Source organism: Gracilinanus agilis, chromosome 4 (genome assembly GCF_016433145.1).
Source record: "Gracilinanus agilis isolate LMUSP501 chromosome 4, AgileGrace, whole genome shotgun sequence".
NCBI lineage: Eukaryota > Metazoa > Chordata > Mammalia > Didelphimorphia > Didelphidae > Gracilinanus > Gracilinanus agilis.
This window is the reverse complement of record NC_058133.1, coordinates 165,880,638-165,900,047: the sequence shown is the minus strand read 5'-3', so window position 1 is coordinate 165,900,047 and position 19,410 is coordinate 165,880,638. Positions and strand designations below refer to the sequence as shown.

The following is a 19,410-nucleotide window of genomic DNA, read 5'->3' as shown; positions in this document are numbered from 1 at the left end:
AGACGGATCTGGGTGCTGCAGGGAGATCTAGAGGAAGGAGGAGAGGACAGGGCCCTGTCCTGTTTCACTGACAGTGATGGAACCCAGACACAGATCAACACAAGAACATAAAAGATAGCTGGACAGAGCTCTAGGCATTAGTCTTGGGCAGGATGTGATCCTAAAGAAGGTGTTGGGGGAAATGGAGCTGACAGGAGAATGATGTCAATGTTGGAGGGCTTCCTAGAGAAGTTAAATTATGACAGTATCCTCACAGCATCACTAATCACAAAAGATTCAAGCCAAAAGGCCTAGACCAGGGGTCATTGAATCCAATTTCTTCATGTTCTGGGTGGGGAAACTGAGGAACAGAAAGAGAAATAATGAGTGACAGAATTCACAGGCCAGACTACATCTGTGGAGCAGGATTTGGAAAAGGAAGAATGAAGCTAGGCAGAGAAGGAAAGGCTTCCCAGAGGTAATGGGGAATTTGGAGTTGGGGTGGGTGGGCATAATAACTTGCTTGATTACAACATAAATTTGATCGAGGAAGGCCCAGGCATTTAAGTAGAGGAAGAGAGATTAAATTTAGGCTAGGGACCTGGGATGGAGCAGCAGAAGTTCCTACTCGCTCTGGATTTTGAGGCTACAGAGCGGGTACAAGAAACCTCAGGGAATTTTTGGTTTGGTCACTTCTGCAGACTCCTGGGGGATACAGACCATTCGCTTGTCTCACTGGTTGCCTCACCAGGAGAGCCCTAGGGTTAAAGGGACCTTTTTTCCTTTGACCAGAGAAAGTAAGGAGTTGGGCAAAGTAGAAAAAGGGATGGGCCAAGTCCTAACTCCTCCCATCCGTTGGCACTCTCCTTGTGCCGTTTCTTCACTGGTTTTCTTCCCAAGTTGTTTACATTTTCACTTGCTCAGAGTGTCCATAGTCATCAGAACAGAGGCCCAGAGCAAGAGGCTCCTATGACAAAGGGTCACTGCTTTTGTGTCTCTGCTCCCTTGACACAAACCTGTCCCACCATCCAGTCTGATAGAAGGTTATTGCTCTCCCTGAGAACATCTAATTTGATTTCAGGCTGCATTAATAAAGGCCTAATGTACATGGAACAAGAGGGAGATAGCCCAACTTGAGGTTTTTGCAGTCAGACTACAGCTGAAGCATCGTGTCCAGGGCCAACTGCTCTGTTTTGGAAAGGACCTTGCTCTGAGGAGAGTGACCAGATGGTCTAGAGAGCATAGCAGACCAGAATCTGTGGAAGGAACTGGGTATGTGTGTGTGGGGGTGTTAGTCTGGAGAAGACAGATTTAACATGGAGCATGACGGCTTTCTTCATATACTTGTTAGACCCATTTGGTCCTAGGGAGCAGAATCGGGGTTGGTGTTTGCACAGAATCACATTTTGGTTTAATGTCAGGAAAAACTTCCTAATCAAAGGAACTGTCCAGTTGTGGCTATCATGTTCCCTGTTATGGCTAAACACCCTCCCATCACCAAAGATTTTTTTTTTTTTGCCAGATAACTTGTCAGGGATGTTGTCATGGGAGATGCCCATCCCCCCCAGCTGACCCTTGAGGTGGGGTACCCTTAGCAGGCACATGCAGACCAAGGGCTCTTTTCTCCTTTCTCATCTAGCCGCCTGCCTGAGGTGCCTTCCAACTCTGTAATTCCAACATTCCTCCCCAAATCCTAGTTATCTCTTGTTATATTCTCCACCTGTGTCCACCCTCAAGGCCTGGACAGTAGCTTGCTTTTACATTTAACTGAGGAATACATTTATGTGCACATGAGAGGGAGGGATGGTGATGGGACGGGGCTTATAGAACTTGAATTTCTGAGAGGGGAAGTGTTCAGTGATGATTTATTAGCCAGACAAGAACCAACAAACAACACCTCAGCATCTGTTCACATTAAACCATTCCTTTGGAAAACAGCAGCATTGGACTGAGGCCCAGACACAGAGGCTTTGGGGCCAAGGAAGCTGGGCTTCAGGAAGAGAAACCAGGACACCTCAGAGGATTTCAGAGCACTTGTTCGTATGGCTTTGGCTCTTGTCCTTTCCAGAGAGAGCTGGGTGGAGGTGGGTAGAGGGTGGCAGAGGGATCCCAGATCTCTCAGCTCTGAGCCCTCCAGCCTTCCTCTTAGGGGAGGAGAGGCTTTGAATATAGATTTGGATTTTAAGGCTTGGAATCTGGGATGGAGATGATGAAGACTGATGATAAACCAGGCAGAGAAGAAAGTAGCTATATGGTGCAACAGAGGATCGAGGCTGCACTCGGATGAGATCTCCAATCCAAAAAGCTTGACTTTTCTATGGAGAGAAGCCAGTGAAGCAGAGCGTAGCCCTCGGGTCTCCTGACTCGTTCTCCTTCAGATATAATCGACCCATCCCATTAAGCTGTCATCCCATCCCAGACTTCACCTCCTTTCCCAGACAAACTCCTTAGAAAAAGCTGTCCAAGGCAGTGGCTTCCACTTTCTCCCCTTCTGTTCCCATCTCACTGCTGAACAGAAATGTATCCTGAAAGGCCAGCAGCGCTCCCTTTCTCAATCCTCATCCTTGGCCAGTGTCTGACACTCGGCCACTCCCTCTTTCTAGATTATCGATATTCCCTGGGTTTTCTTGATATTGCTGGGTCACAGTTCTCTTCCAGCCTGTCAAATCAATCCTGGTCAAGCCAAGACCTTTGCAGGACCCCTCTGCAGAGGTTTGTCCCAGGGCTTGTACCTAGTCCCTCTCCTCTATGTTCTTTCTCTTGGTGATTTAGCTCCCGTGGATTCAACATGATACAGGTGACTCCTAAATCTACATATTGGGCCTATATCTCTCTCCAGACCAGAGGACCACTAGTCTTCCATTTCTAGTGACCAGGGAGAGGGCAGAATTAGAGCCTTCACTGAACCATGTATTACCTACAGGCATCTCAAACTCAACCCAACCAAAGCAGAACCCTAAATCCACCTTTCCTCCTAACTTTCTCCTTTCTGTTGAGAGCACCACCATTGTCCTGTCTCCGGGATTAGAACCCAGGATACATGTTCAACTCCTTATTCTCACCCCTCACAACCAATCAGTTGCTAAATCTTATCAGTTCCATCTTGTAGTTCATGCCCGTTTCCCACCGCGACGACTCTAACCCAAATCCTCATTCCATCCCCAAATTTACTCACAGAATAGCCGCCTAACTACTTTCTCTGCCTCCAGCCTCTCCTCTTTCTAGTCTGTCCTCTATACAGCTGCCAAATTGGTATTCCTAAAGCAGAGAAGAGGCTGACAGAAAGTCCTTCATGATTTGGCACCGGCCTTTCTTTCCAGGCTGAATGTACAGCAGTCTCGTACCCACTCTGCATGTTGTCACTGCTGCATGAGATTCCACTCCCATCTCTGTGCCTTTATACCAGTTAAACTGCACTCCTCACTGCTGCCTTGGGGTACCCCTAGTCCCCTTCGAGGGTTAGCTCAACCGCTGCCTCCTCCAAGAAGCCTCTCCTTAGTCTTTCATGCCCTCCCTCCCCTTCCAAATCATCGTTAATTTGTTTTTGTATTTATCCTACCTTTTTGTATCTGTGACAATGCACCTCCCTGATGGAATGAAACTTCCTTAAGGGGAGGCTCTGTCTAATTTATGGACACATCTCCAGAGTCTGGCACGTATTAGATATTTAATATATTCTTATTGATGGATTTTTTTTCTTTAAACTTTCCTGTCTTAGAATCAATACCATGCATTGGTTCCAAAGCAGAAGAGTGGTAAGGGTCAGCAATGGGGGTTAAGTGACTTACCCAGGGTCACACAGCTAGGAAGTATTTGAGGTCAAATCTAAACCTAGGTGCTACCTAGCTGCCCCCTTGATTGATTATTTAATTCTGTGTTTCTACCCCACTTGGATCCCATTCTGCAAGCCACTGTGCCCCTACAGATACTTGTGTGTGCACCCACTTTCAATAGGCTGTGTACTTCTCTCTCTCATTCTGTGAGAAGACCGAACCAACTGGACAAATGCATGTACTCTTAACCCCAGTCTTCCAAACCTGGACTCACCCAGTCAATGTTTATTAGGACCCAGAAGGAGCTGCACCTGCCCCCGGTCCTGGGGGATCTGCCGAGAAAGGTTACGTGGGAAAGTGTGTCCCTGGGAAGGTGGGTGCCGGGGAGAGGGAGTAGTGCCTTGTCCAGTGACAGGGTTTGCTGGATCTAGAGTCTTAGAAGAAGAATTAGAACATCAGGATTGTGTCACCCATCACCCCTTCCTTCCTTCTGTGACCTTAACTGGCCTAAGTAAATGGAGATTTTTTTTTCCTGAGCTATGTCTGGAACTCAGAGACCCTCCATTGTCTTCTCCCTTCCCTGGGAAACACTTGGATAACAGTGGGATGATTGCCGGTTTTGGAATCATTAAACAAGGACTTATGTCTTGACTGGCATAAGCTGTGTCACTTTGGGCAAGTCATTTAACCTTGAGATTCAATATCCCCATTTATAAAACAGGAAGAAATGCTTTTATTCTATACTTTACAGAGTTGCTATGGGAAAAGCATTCTGTAATTATTCTGGGTCCTTGATACCTAGCTCTTCCTTCCCTCCCTCTCCAGTCCTCAGCCTTGCCGTCCTACCTACCTGGGACACCCTGGTGGGCCGAGACTGGCATTTGTGAAGGAAGCGGTGCTGGAGGGGCAATGGAGCAACCTCTGAGTAGACGTTGGCAAGGCCATCCCTCTTGTTGCCTCTGCCCATGGCATAGAAGGCAATGGGCTCCTCTGGCTCTTGGTAGATGGGGTGAGAGGGCACAGGGCGCGGAGCCGGGCGAGGAGCCTTTGGGGCTGGGATAGAGTAGAGCTCGGGGCGTATTTGGGGCTTGGCTGGAACAGGGGGCTTGGGCTTGGGGAGCTGAGGAAGGAAAGGAGACGGTAAGCTCAACCCTTCCCATGCCCGAACCACAGAGCTAAAAGAAACGAGTGGGATCTTGGGAGAATCTAAGGTAGAATGAGTTAAAAGCCAGAGTGGCCTCTTATTCCTGGCCTGGAGCCCAAGTTCATCTTTCTGTCCCCCTCTAGCTGAAGCCATCAACCTCTCCTCACCACCAAGAACTCCCTGTCTCCCAAAGCCCCCCACACCCAGATCCTTCTTTCCCTCTAACTCTCTTTCCTCTGAGATTCCTGCTGGGGGCCTTTTCCTTCAGGGACCTTCCTCTCCCAGCTTCTGGCCCCACTCTAGGGCTGTCTCTGAACTCCTCACCTCGGCACCTCTTGCTCTGATCCCTTCCTCTGCCTCTACCTCTTTGCTCTTGGTCCCTTCCTCTGCCTCTGCCTCCTTGCTCTCATCCCTTCCTCTGCCTCTACCTCTTTGCTCTCATCCCTTCCTCTGCCTCTGCCTCCTTGCTCTCATCCCTTCCTCTGCCTTTACCTCTTTGCTCTTGGTCCCTTCCTCTGCCTCTGCCTCCTTGCTCTCATCCCTTCCTCTGCCTCTACCTCTTTGCTCTCATCCCTTCCTCTGCCTCTGCCTCCTTGCTCTCATCCCTTCCTCTGCCTCTGCCTCCTTGCTCTCGTCCCTTCCTCTGCCTCTACCTCTTTGCTCTTGGTCCCTTCCTCTGCCTCTGCCTCCCTAATATCCATATTGACATCTTTCCCATTAGCTCTTTTACCACCTCCCATTACCTAGGAAGTTGATGAAGGTTGGAGGGGGAGACAGGAACAGATTTATCTAATGGCCCCACTCCCTTTTTATTTTAATCCTTATCTTCTGTCTTAATTCTACGATGGAAGAGTACCAAGGGCTAGAGACAATCAGGGCTCCAAGGTCACCTCACCCACTTCTAATACCTCCTCTGGCTCCCTAGGCTCAGAATTGTTCTTGCTCACAGGACCTAGGGCTTGTTCTTGTTTGTGGACTGGGCTATACTGGGCAGCACCATTTCTGTCCTCGATTCTGGATTCCGAGTGTTCTGTCTGCATGGAGATACCAGCTGGAGCAGGGGTCTGTGGAAAAAGGAGACAAAGCTCAGTGTCTGAAGAACGTAATCACCCAGCCACCCACATGATCAGGCAGATCAGAAGACAAGAGAGAATCTGGAACCGCTGGATAGATGGAGAGGAAGGAGGAAAGCAATAAGTCATCAGAGTAGACTCCCTAGACTTCTCAGGTCCTTGGGGAAAGCCTTTGGCTGAATACCAGGCCTAAAGAATAGAGGCCTATGTGTGTGGATTTCTCTGGATCTTTCCGTCTCAGTGTTTGTTCCTGTACCTCTCTAGGCTCTGTCAAGAAAGTCAAGCACTTATTAAGGTCCTACTATGCCAGGTACTATGCTAAGCCCTGGGGATGCAAAGAAAGGCAAACACGAGTGTCTGCCCTCAGTGAGCTCAGGATCTAATGGGGGGGGGGGGGAGACAACATGCAAATAACTATATATGAACAAAATACATACAGGTTAAATTGGGGGTCATCTCAGAAGAATTCAGGGGTACTAGGTAGGGTCTATGGATGCCTCTGGGTGCATCTTACTCTCTACCTTCCTCTACCCTCCCTCTTGTTCCTCTTGCTTTCCTTCCTCCTCCCCACTTCCTCCTACTTTAGCTGGCCATATGTAGAACTAAAATATATCTTTATTATTTATCATATTTGTTTAATAGAATTCTATGTTCTTTATTCTTAGTTGAAAAGATAAGCAAATGGAACATCTTATTTTCCTCTTTAAAAAAACAACCCAAGTCAAAATGCTTTTAACTTGTATCATTCTTGATTGATTTTTCCCCCTATAGAACGGTGATCCTCACTAGAACAAAGTCTCCACAGCCACAGACTCCGCCATCTAAGGCAGATGAATATTTACTCTCTTTTGGAAGCTCTCCAGATATAGACACTCCAAACCTTCCCACGGCCACCCAGTCTTGTGGTGGTGGTGTTTTTTTTTTTTTTTTTTTTTTGTAAAAATGCTTCTGACAGCAAGAAGTTTCCTGTGTATGACAGCTCACTCCTATTGTTCTATCCTCTTAAAAACCTAAGACCTCTCCAGAGCCCTCTTTCAAGAATCCTTTTATGTTTGTGAAGACCCCAGCTCCTTACTTCTCATCACTCTTAGTGCCTTTTTTCTCTCCTCTCTTGTCTCCTTTCACTGTTTTTTCTTTCTTTGTCCGTTCCCCCAGTCTGTCTCTGCCTCTCTCCCTTCCAATCTCCCTCTGTCTCTCTTCTCCTTCTGTCTCCCCAGTCTTTCTCTCTGTCTTTCAATGTCTCTTTAGCTTCCCTCTTTCACTGTCGCCCTAGTTTCTCTGTCTCTTTCCCTTCCAGACTCTCTCTCTCTCTCTTTTTAAAAATAAAAAAAAACTTTATTGCTACCTGTTTTTGATATTTCAATGAGGAGACTTAGCCCTAGAACCAGGAAGAACTTTCAAAAGAAAAGACCTCTATTCTTGCAACTTCATGTTTAGTCAGAAAGAACCAGAGACCCCTTTAGCACAGGACTAGAAGAAATCTCTCCAGTTTCTATTTCCTCAGGACCTCAATTCTAATCTTCAATGTTTCTACTTCATTCTTTTAAAATGAAGTGATCTAGCAAGTCACCTTGCCTCTTTCTGCCTCGGTTTCCTCATCTAAAAATGGGGATACTAATAGGACCTCTCAGGGTTGCTGAGAAGCTAAAAAAATTGTCAAGAGTTTTGCAATCTTAAAGTGCTAAATACTATATTACAAACTGATTTCAGAGTAGAGGCAGCTATGCAGTGAATAGAGAACTAGATTCAGACCGTGGCTCTAGGCCTGGCTTGTTAGGTGATCTTGAGTGAGTTCCAACACTTCTCTATGGGCCTCAGTTTCCTAGTCTGTTAAACAAGGGGGCCAGATGAAAGTATAATAAAGTCTCTACAGGTTGGAAAAGGACTTCAGAGGTCACTTAGGTCTCCATCCAGACTCTATAGGAAGATCTTCAATGATGGGAAAATAACAATGTCCCAAGTCAGCCCATTTCACTTTTGAATGGCTCTAATGGTTAGGAAGTTTTCCCTTGCATCAAATCTAAATCTGCCTCAGCAGTTTCCACCCATTATTCCTGGCTCTGCCCTCTGGGGCCAAGCAGAGCAAGCCTCCCCGATTCCTTTGTAAGATAGCCCTTCAGATACTCAAAGAGGACTGTCATGTCCCATCCTCCCCTGCCCAAATCTCTTTTCCAAATTAAAATTCCCTATTTTTTCCCCCAATTAATCCTCCAATGACACGGTCTCTAGTTAGTTCCTTCACCATCCTGGTTTCCTGGCTCTAAACACTCAGCAGTTTGAGACTGTCCTTTACAATGTCCTTAACTGAACTCATCAATCCAGTATAGTTTCACCAGGACAGAAGAGGGCAGGAATATCATCCTCTTTACTTTCTGCCCTCTTTCTTACCTTCTGTCTTACAATGATCGTTTCTAAGGCAGAAGAGCAATCAGGGTGAAGCACCTCAACTATGGTCACAGCTAGGAAGCATTTGAAGTCACATTTGAACCCAGGACTTCCCTTCTCCAGGCCTAGCTCTCTATCCACTGTGCAACCTGGGTGCCCCCTCTCTGTGTTCTCTTAATGCAGCTTAAAATGTAATTCGGTTTTTTTAAAGGGGAGGGGTATTGCCATGTGATGACATAAGTTTGATGTCCCCTAAAAATCTCTCATCTTTTTTCATAGGCAGTTACCTAGCTGAGCATCTTCCATTTGGGGCAGATTTTCTAAGGATAAGGTTTTATATTAGCCCTATTGGGTTTCATCTTTCTAGGCTTGGCCCATCCTTCTAGTCTAGAGCCTTGTGAACACGCTGCAAGCCCTTGTGGGCAGACTTAGTAAGCAAATTCAAGCATACCATCCCAGTTTAAGAACCCTGACCATAGAGCTAATGGGCAGCAGATTAGCTGTTATCCACCTCTCTTCCAGCTCTAACCTCATATAGGCAGCTAATTGTCACAGAGGATAATAGACTTAGAGTGGAGAAGACTCGAGTTCAAATTCAGCCTCAGGCACTCACTAGCTGTATGATCGAGTAAGTTACCTCAGTTTCCTCATCTGCAAAATGAGGATAAAAAGCAGCTACCTCCGGGAATTGTGATGAAGATAAAATGAGGCTATGTTTGTAAAGTGCTCTGCAAGACTTGCTTGCTATTATAATTATTTGGAAGGAGGACTCAAGCTTTTGTGCCAAGAATCTTTTTTTTTTTTTTAAACAAATATCCTCTTTCTTGATTCTCACTGCCCTGGCAGATAGGTGCTGTTGTTGTTCCCACTTTGCAGCTGAGTTGAAGTGACTTGCCCAGGGTCACGCTGCTAGTACGTGCTAAGGGCAGGTTTTCCGGCCTGTGTGAGGGGTCTAGCGAAGGCACCCCAAAGGTGAACCGGGGCCCGGATGCGAGGGAGATACCTGGCGGACACAGGGCTGAGTGAGGTGCTCCCCATAGGGGCTGAGCGGACGGAGCGTGTAGTGACGCAGCAGGTCCGGGAGCCGCTCGTGGGCACTGTCCTCGCCCAGCACCACGTGACGCCCATCCTGCAGCTGGGCCAGGAGGAAGTGGCGGTAGCAGCTGTGGCTCCTGCGGGAAAGAGCAGTTCAGAGTGATGAGCGCTGGTCGGGCCACCCTTGCTGGCCCTTTTCCCTGTTCTCATCACTTTGCCTTTTCCTAGATATGCTTCCGCGAGGAAAAAATTCTATTTCCCCTTCATCCCCAGAGGGTGGAAGGGAAGCCCCTCCTTCACCTGCCAATCAGCGGGAAACCCCATAAACCTGCATAAACTACCCAACTGTCAATCAAAGCGAAGTCCCGACCACCTCGCGAGAGTCGAGGAGCCCCACCTCTTCTCACCTGTAAGTCAGCACAAAGGCTACCGCGCTCTCGCTAAACCGCACCAAGTAGCAGCCCGGGGGCTTGTTTTCCAGCAATCTCTCGGCCTCCCTGCAGGTTTGAGAGGGAAGGAACACGGTTCGAACTCCCGGATGACTGGATCCCGCCATGCCATGGTCCCACTAGACTTCGGGTCTCCTCCTCCCTACACCATTCATTCTCCCCAGCCTGGTTCTCCCTACCCCGTCTGCGGCTCAGGAGGCAGGATGCGAGTCCCCTCCCTAGCCAGATGCTGAAATAGGCAGGAAACCCCAGAAAGCGGGGAAGAAGGGGGAGGTAGCTGAATAAGTGGAATAAATGAGTCTCTTCCGAAGTTCCTGGAGGGCTTCGGGCCTGTCAGCCCTTTCAGAGGTGGAGGCATTAACGATTGAGCTAGGGAGTGGGAAGTAGGTAATTCTGGTTGGTTGTCATACTCCATACTCCAAAAGGACATCGCTGGTGATGTCTTTTGACTAGTGCATAAATCGGATTTAAGTGAGGCAGAGTTGCATAACGTCCTTGGCCTCACTCTCTCTTCGAAGGTCATCCAAGTCCAGGGGCAAGACCAAAGTCAAAGACAGGACAGACCATAGCAGTGGATGACTCTGGTTCCTTCCATGTCTAAGCAAGTTCTAAGAGCTGCCACAGCACTTGCTTCAGCCGCCTTTAGGGCCATTGGAACAAATTGTTCTTATCTACCCATTCCACTGAGGAGTCTTCACATGCTTGTGGTAGTAGACATCCCCCTAACTCTCCAATGGCCAATCCATTACCCTTGACCTGGTTTAGCCTGTTTGACAAGATGGTTTACCTTCCTGGAGAGTGGGGGCTGCTTCTTGGTGCTACAGGTGACAGCTGGGTGGCAAGTGGACCCCAAAGGAGGGAAGCAGCCTTGAAAAGGGCTCAATAGTAAGATGAACTTGGAAAGAAAGTAAGGAAAGCTCCCTCCTGCTTTCTGACTTCGAGCTCTCCTGTCTGACTCCCATCAGCTAAGGAAGATGACAAGAGGATTGAGGGCTGGTATTTTAGAGGGAGGTTTGTCTATAAAAAGCAAAGTAGGTCTGTCATATTGGAGAGATATACTCAGAGTGAAAAAGTAGAGAAAGACAGAGGGAAATAACAGGCAGATATAGAAACGAAAGGGTTACAAATATAATGGAGAATTAGAGATAACCAAAGGTCCAGAAGTGAAACAGAGAAAATGGAGGCAGGGGATGACACAGGTATATTGGGGAAAGGAAAGAGAACTAGAAATGGTTACATAGTGTAAGGTCTTGAGGCCAGGGGGATGACCAAGAGAGGCAGAACTGAGATCTAAATTGGGTTTTATCCCTCTGGCCCTCCTTACCGTCTAGTGATAAAGCCATGGAACCAGACTGGGGCTTCCCCATGATCCAAGAACCAGGGTGCCTGAGTTCTCTGAAACCAGGCTCTGGTCTCAGCCTGAAGGGAGGGTCCCCCCAGCCCAGGCACTTCTTCAGCCTTGCTCGTGTGGTCTGGAGTAGACACAGCTCCCTGGCCTTGGAGAGACATCTGGATAGGAGAAAATTTGGATTGTGAGTAGATACTACAACCAGAGGGACTGGATTCCATCTCCAGAGCACATTCTGGTATATGTTATAGTTCTTCCTGCTAACTAAACCCTCTCAGCTTTCTAATAAATCACTTTTGTTATAGCTTTCCTAGAAACCAATCAGAATCATCTTCCACCTTCCTCTGAGCCATATGGCTCTACTGGCTTAGAGAGGTGGAAGATAGAGAGCAAGAAAGCTTTTTGGAGTTGGGCTAAACCATAGACCAATTATCTCTGGAAGCATCAGAAAAATCATTGCAGAATGGACTAGAGAAGAGTCATGGGAACTGGGTTTAGAAGCCCAGTCCAGATGGTGTGGCATCATAGAAGAAGCACAGAGTAGGAAGATCTGGGTCTGAATCTTGGCTCTTTTTCTACCTTCATGATCTCATGCCAGTTAAAACCTTTCTGAGCCTCAATTTCTGCATCAGTAAACTGAAGAGGTCAGACCAAATGATTTCTAAGCTCCCTTCCAATTCTAAATCCTAGGAAGCCATAATTAAGAGTTCCAGAGGGGCAGTGATGATGAGGGGGGATAATTGGTCCTGCCCTCTCTTGGCTCTCTTGGTACCATTTCAGGTGCCCATTCTTCTGCTCTCCTTTTACCTTTTCACATCCATTTCTTTGAGGAAATCTCATTGAAGTTCCAATCTGATCTCCAAGCCCCCTAATAGGCCTAGTATTCATAGGGTTGGAGGTAGATGAGAAGTAAAGGATTTGGACTCAGGTGTTCTTGGTTTCTCTCTCTCTCTCTCTCTCTCTCTCTCTCTCTCTCTCTCTCTCTCTCTCTCTCTCTTTCTCTCTCTCCACTCACCTTGGTGTGATTGGATGGGACCCCTTCATCTTTTGATGCCAGAGGCAGATTAGGCAGTGCCATCTTTTTTCTGCTCTTCCGTGTTAGATGTTTCGGCTGAAAAGTGCTGAAGGTTGGGGCAGCTTCTTTCCATTCCCCTGCAGGTCCAAACAGAGTTGTGGGCTGGGATCTCTCCTCTAAAGGAGAGGACTGGATGCAGTAGTAATCCTGTTTTGCTTTCTCTCAACGACTAGCCCCCTTTCCCAAATCACCCAGGGATGAGAGAAATAGACTGATACCATGACAAGAGTGATGGAGAATGTTGGTGAGGGTCAGGGGAGAAATGATGGTAGCAGGAAGTACTTCCTAGGAGGTGAGACTGAGACTGAGGAATGCCGAAACAAGGAAGAAGGTTTAGAAGACAATATGAGAGACAGTTGATATACAAAGAGGGAATGATTAGACCATAAGAAAACCTTCCCAGTGAATGGGGAAGAAAAGATGATGGAAGAGAGATATCTTTTTAGTCTAGCGTGGTGAAGACTAGATAGTGGAAAGAGCAGTATGATTTTTTTCTCTAACAGACCCTGTTAGTCTGAAGGGTCTGGAATCAAATTGTCTGAGAAGCAGGACATCTGGATTCTAATTCACTTTTTTTTTTTAAGCTCTTGCTTTTTTTTTTTTTTTTAACTCTTTATTTTCTGTCTTGGTAACAACTCTAAGACAGGAGGCTAAGGACTAGGAAAACAGGATTAAATGATTTGCCCAGAGTCACACAATGACAATGAAGTCAGACTTGAACCACATCTAAGTGATTCCAGGCCTGGTGCTCTATCCACTGAGCCACCTTACTGTCCCTCTAATACAATTCTTACAGATTACTTTTGCCTCTGTCTTTGACAATTTCAGAATGTTTTCTCCCCATCCTCCATCCTCAAGCTTCTGTCCAGTCCCCTTCCTATGATTTGGGTTCAAGTTTCGACCAGGTTCCATATTTAATCTGTGTGACCATGGGTAAGTTACTTCCTAGGGTCTGCTGGAACCAGCTCACATGGGCTCTCTGAGCACTGGCTGTTAAATTTTAAGTTTGAGCATTTACACATTGGAAATCTGCAAATACTATGAATTAGAGTTTGATGTATTGTTAATGGTCTAGAATCAAGAAAATAATGGAAAAAACATCAATGAGGCAGATTAAAATTAAAAGTATGTTTTGCCTGCATTTCTCCTCTCAACCTACCCTGAGGACTGGTTATGTTTACCAGCATACCCTTGGCTTCCTCATACATGGCCCTAAATTTTTGTCTGTACTAGATGATTCCTAAAGTCCTTTTCAGCTCAAAAATCCTGAGTCCCTATGATTCTGTATTTATGTTCCCTGCCCAACCTCTCCTTTTCTCTAAGTATTTCAAAGGAAAAGAAAGAAATAGAAGAAAGACTAGAAGTAGAAGGAGCAATGGAAGACCAGAAAGAGAGAGAGAAGACTCATAAGGAAAGGGACCCAGGTATCCTGCCATCCAGCCCATACTCTTTCCTTCCTGTTTCTTGCTCAGAAAGAAGGGACCCCTTCACCTCACATCCAGGGTGGCTGGAGGCTGTTGTAGATGAAGCTAGAGGATGAAGATATTTCAGGTTGAGGGAGAAAGGAGGGATGATAGATAGGAGGCAGGGAAACCCTAAACCTGGCTCTTACCTTGGGGAGGCATCTGATCGGTGGGTGTCTCCATGGAAGGGATTTGGGAGATTGAGACTCCTCCTACTCCCACCCCAGAGCAGGTGTAGGGTTGTGTGTGCTATTCAGCTCCCCTGCTTCCCCCACCTTCCCACCCAGGGGCAGGAAATGGTGCCTCACCCACAGCCTAAGCCCTGGGACCCACGTCATGGAAAGCAGTGTTCCTCCCCCCGGAAGCCTCAAAAGCTGAAGTGTATGTGCTGAAGCAGAGAATGCTTCTATTTTGGTTCTTAGGAAAACCTTCCTATTGTCCGACCACCATGCCTCTCGATGTGTAGGGTTCCCTTTTCTTCTTCACTCTTACCACCTCATCCAGGATTTTTCCTTCTATTGTCTTTCCAATCCTTCTGTTCACTGAGAACGGAATAGGGCTATTAAGATAAATTAAATCGTCTGTAAAGTGCTTTGAGATCACTGGAAGAAATCTTTGGGGGCGGGGTCAATACTCAGGATCATTATAGACACACTGTGGACATATAGAGAGGGATGGGAGGCAATGGTGAAACAAGGAAGTCAAGAGGATTGGCTTTAGATAGTGTTGAAACCAGAGATGAATACATGGGGTCCTGGGGAACTGGGTAGGGTATAAAATAGAGGACTGGGGTACTGACTCTAGGTCCTGAAAGCCAGGTATTGGATTAGGATATTCAGTTTTGCTCCTATTAAAGTTAATTCTGATTTAAGACTCCTCCAAAACTCTTGCCTTTCTTTCTCTCTCTTTCCTTCCTTCTTTCTCTCTCTCTCTCTCTCTCTTCTCTTTCTTTCTTTCCTTCTTTCATCACACAGCTAGTAAGTGTCTGAGGCCAGATTTGAACTCAAGATGAATTTGACTCTAGAAAGACTATCCACCTTGCCACCTAGCTGCCCCACTTCCATTTCTAAATCAATAAATGCTTTGATCCTGCTTCAAAAGGCTGCTATGTGTGACACTGATGTAGTCTGTGTCCTTGGGAGAAGTCCCAAGTAATGCTTGTGGGGCTGTTCATACCCAGCTCATGTCCTTCTGTTTTTAGACTTGCAGAAAGATAGGGTGTCTGTCCCTTTACCATTTGGGCATGGAATATACTTTATAATTTCTGACCAGTAGGTGGCACGAAACTAAAGACAACTGCCAGGAAGAGACTGTATATGCACCATTTACCTGCTCTTGCCTTTTTCCTACTCCACCCCAAGACACCCCTACTTCAGACAGCTAGACAAGAAGAAAATACCAATTGGTTAAGATTCAAAGTAACCTGCAATTGAAATATGCTTTGAGATTATTAAATATAGAAATGTATGTCTTGCTGCACCCTCATCCCATATCTCAGAAATGTTCTGGTTTTGGTTGACTAGCTACTACACCCATAAGACTTAAGCAAGACAGAGTTTAATGTAGCCACATGATTTATTAAACATAGTAAAATTACATAAAAACTGTCCAGAGCTCCTCTCTTGAGAAGCCCAATGATATTCCAAACTGTTTTTCTTAATGATCCTTCCAAGCTTTTTAGGAGAAGGAATTGTATGACTGGGATCTCAAAGTTTAAGTAGGAAGTCAAATATCATACAATGAAGGACGTTTAATCTCTCTGACTTTTACTGGTTGGACAATTTCATTAATTTTTATTTTAATAATAAATTTCCACATAAATTTTCCGAAGTTATATGACCCATATCGTCTCCCTCTCTTCTTCCCTCTTTCCTCCCAAAGCTGACAAACAATTCAATCTGGGTTATACATGTATTATCATGCAAATATATTTACATATTATTCATTTTTTGTAAGTGAATAATATTATAAAAATTTTAGTCGGGGCTTGAAGGAAATCATGGAAATCAGGAGGAGGGAAAGCATTTCATTCGTTTCTATGATGCCTTTGGCATGGGCATGGAAGAGAGATGGCACGGACACTGTACCTCTTAACTCAGGCAAACTGTAAACAGGGGTATTCCCTTGCTCCCTTCTGTCCTTGTGACTCTAAGCCAGGGGTCGGCAACATATGGCTCTCGAGCCATAGCTGCCTCTTTTGAGGGTCAGATATGGCCCTTTCTGCAGGAGCCATAAAGTCAAATTTTTTTTCAGGCGCTGTTACAGGAGCGCGCACTGTGAACACTGTATGGCTCTCACAAAATTACATTTTAAAAAATGTGGCGTTTATGGCTCTCACGGCCAAAAAGGTTGCTGACCCCTGCTCTAAGCCAAGAACATCTGATAGCATCTATAAGACCTTGAGATTACTATCATCCTTGGATCTTCCTTTAATTTGAGATGGACAAAGAGATACACCTCCAGGCCACACCTTGATACCATCAGACTGTATCTTAGGCATCCATCTGTTCCCTAAACCATGAGGGTCTCCAGGCAGACCCCATACCCCACCGAATACCTAAGTGCTTAGCACTCTAGAGTCATGTCCATTCTGTGACACAACTTTATGTACTCACTGTTGTAAAGGGTATAAAAACCCCTGAACTGAAGCATTCTGGGAGCAACCCCCAGGGTTGTTCCACTCATGCTGTCTTGCTGGCCAATAATCCTATCTTACTAATCAATCTTTCTTTACTTTTAACCTAAGTTTCCGAGTCTTGCATTCTTGCAAAAGGTATCCTTCCCGAACCCAGGGGTTCAGCATTACACCCCACAACACCCGGTTGTACCCCAGAACATCTTAAAGCTGACTAAGTACCTTTTCCCCAAATTGAACCAAGCTCATGCTAAGAAGTTAAGGACCTGTGATTTCTAGTGGGAGGGTAAGGGGTATTCTCTTTCTCTCTCTAACACAGATAAAAACTCATCTATAACTTTTAGAGAGTTGCCCTAGACTTAGAGAGGTTGAATAACTTGTCATGATCCCAAAGCTAGTTAAGTGCCAGATGTGAAATCTGAACCTAGGATCTTGGAGATCTAGTCCTCATTTTATTTGTGAGGGGGCTAAAGCCCAGGGAAAGGGATTCCCCTGAATGGAAGGGCCACCTTTTAGGAAAGATGAAAATGTGACTTTATAGACCTGGAGAAAAAAGGGACTGGAAGGGAAAGGCTCAGAGAAAGAATAGCACCATTCCTAAGAGTTCTCCCCTTTTGTTCCAAGCCCTGAGTTTCTGATCCTCTAACTCCCAAACCTGAGAACCCAGGTGTACTAGTGGTATTACTAATGAGCTGTTACTATTAACAAATATGAGCTATTATCAATAAAATGAAGTCAGTACTAAATTTAGTCCTAAAATTCTATGATTAAATGAGATTATATCACCCCTGGCATGGGCATTGTACCCCCAAAACTATAGAAGTGTTTCAGGCAAACTAAACAGGGAAATTCCTTTGCTCTCTTCTATCCTTGTGACTCTCAACCCAAAACGTAACTCCTATAAGACCCTGAGAGAATCATCCTCCTTGGATCATCCTTTAGATTTGAGATGGAGACACACAGACAGACACAGACACAGACACAGACACAGACACAGACACAGAACCAGACACAGACACACACACACACACACACACACACACACACACACACACACGTCTCCTTAATATCATCAAGTTGTATCTCAGACATCCATCTGTCCTCTAAACTATAAGGGTCACCTCCTATGTCTTCAAGCAAAACTCCCCCCTGCCCATGCCTCAGTGCATACCACTCTAGTCACATCTTCACTGTTTTAAAGAATATAAAGACGTCAGAAATGATGTCATCTGGGAACAGCTTTCCATCTCTGCTGTTCCATCTAGGAGGCAATCTTTCACCTATCCTGGCCAGATTCAACATTACCTTCTAAATCAATAAATTTCTCTTTTTTTATTTTTAAGCTAAGTTTTGGAGTCTTGCATCCTTGAAAAAGGTACTCTTCCAGGACCCTGTGGGGTTCACTTCAAGCCCCCCACAACAACCTCCATCCCCATTCAATAAACTTCAGTGGCTTCCAACCATTTCCAGGATTAAATGCAAAATCTTTAGTTAGCATTCAAAGTCCTTCATAATCTAGTTTCCTGAGGACCCCCCTTCCCACTCCCTCCCTGAGTCTTATTTTTTATTTTATTTTTAATCCTTACCTTCTGTCTTAGAATCAATACTGTGTAAGAAAGGGCTAGGCAATTAGGGTTAAGTGACTTCCTTCGGGTCACACAGGTAGGAAGAGCCTGAGACCAAATTTGAACCCAGGACCTCCTGTTCCCCTCCACACACACACACACAAACACACACACACACACACACACACACACCCCATCCTTTTTAGTGGAGGACCATTTTTCCTGCTATTACTCCTCAAAGTCCTTTGTGGCCTTATCATTAACCCTCTAACTTTCCCTTCGAACATACTACCTGGCCTTTCTATCTGTCATGAACTATAGTGATTCCTCACCTGTGGCAGGAGTTACATTCCAGAGACTCCATCTCCCCCATAGGTGAAAATACGAAAAGTACTGGCATTATATTTATTATTTACATATATTTTAAGGCTTTATAAGCCCTTCCCACTCTTCTATAAACCTTTTCCACATTCTTTACCAAAGCAAAGCAAATTCACACCTGTTCGGCCTGGAACACCACCAGGTTCTGAGATGCCCCACCAGGTATGTAAGCTCTTTCCACTCTTTTACGCTAACCTCCTTTCTACACTTGGTGGTGGTGGTGGTGGCGGTGCAGGCAGTCTAGACCTCTAATTTTTGGTCACGGTAGGGAACTCCCTTCTGAGGAACTCTCCCGCACCCCACCCCCAACCGCTAGTGCAGTTCCTAAATCACGTGGAATCTCAGAGAAATGCTTTGGGGAACGAGAGATGGAGTGACGGGGAGAAGAATCTGAGCGTCAGGGATGGGCCTCGAAACCAGGACCTGCCAACTTTTTTTAACTACTCCCTGCACTCTACGTCGCCTCTCTTCTGGAGAAGACTAGCTTGAGGCTGACTCAAGGAGGAATTGCTATCGAATTGACAATCCTAGCGGAAGGTCGGAGGGTCTGACTTTCCGCGGGACCAGAGAAGGTCCTTAGGAGAGAGACGGCGAAATCCACGCCTAGCCACCCAGTCTTTAGTCTTCCCTATCTGGTTCCTCCCTCGGTCGATGCCCCAAGGCTCAGCTCCTCGCCTTTGATTGGCTTACTTCTATCAATCCCCGCCTTCGTGTCACCATGGGACTCCGCCCCTCATCCTAATTGGTTTTCAGGGTCTCTTCCTGTCTGGGCCTAGAGGCCCGCTGGCCCGCCCCCTCCTCGGGTTCCCTCCCACCTGCACTCTGGGCACGCGCGGGCCGTTGGCGGGGGCGGGGGCGGGGCCGTTAGGCCCGTTTACAAACCGGCGGCTGCTACGTTGGAGGCGGAGCCGGACCTGAGGCTGGGCTAGGAATCCAGTGAGGGGGCGGGGTCTCTATGGAGGACCGTGGTGATGAGGGGGGAAACAGATACGAGGTGGGAGGGGTGAGGGGGTGACGATCTGGGTAGGGCTAAAGGGCAAAGGGGAGAAGAGAATCTGGGGGAGGCCCTGAAACATAATTAGGAAAAGGGGTGCTGAGTGGCAGA

General features: G+C 46.3%; 1 protein-coding gene across 1 annotated transcript; it reads right to left on the bottom strand.

The window, feature by feature from the left end:
- Window positions 1-1,830: 1,830 nt before the first annotated feature.
- On the bottom strand, window positions 1,831-19,042 carry SH2D2A (SH2 domain containing 2A). Its single transcript, XM_044672496.1, is given in 10 exon segments — window positions 1,831-2,294; window positions 4,027-4,186; window positions 4,603-4,872; window positions 5,796-5,960; window positions 9,358-9,526; window positions 9,797-9,886; window positions 11,163-11,347; window positions 12,202-12,338; window positions 18,996-19,020; window positions 19,022-19,042. Coding segments are annotated over 9 exon segments (1,218 nt in total). The 3' UTR covers window positions 1,831-2,294; window positions 4,027-4,030.
- Window positions 19,043-19,410: the final 368 nt, after the last annotated feature.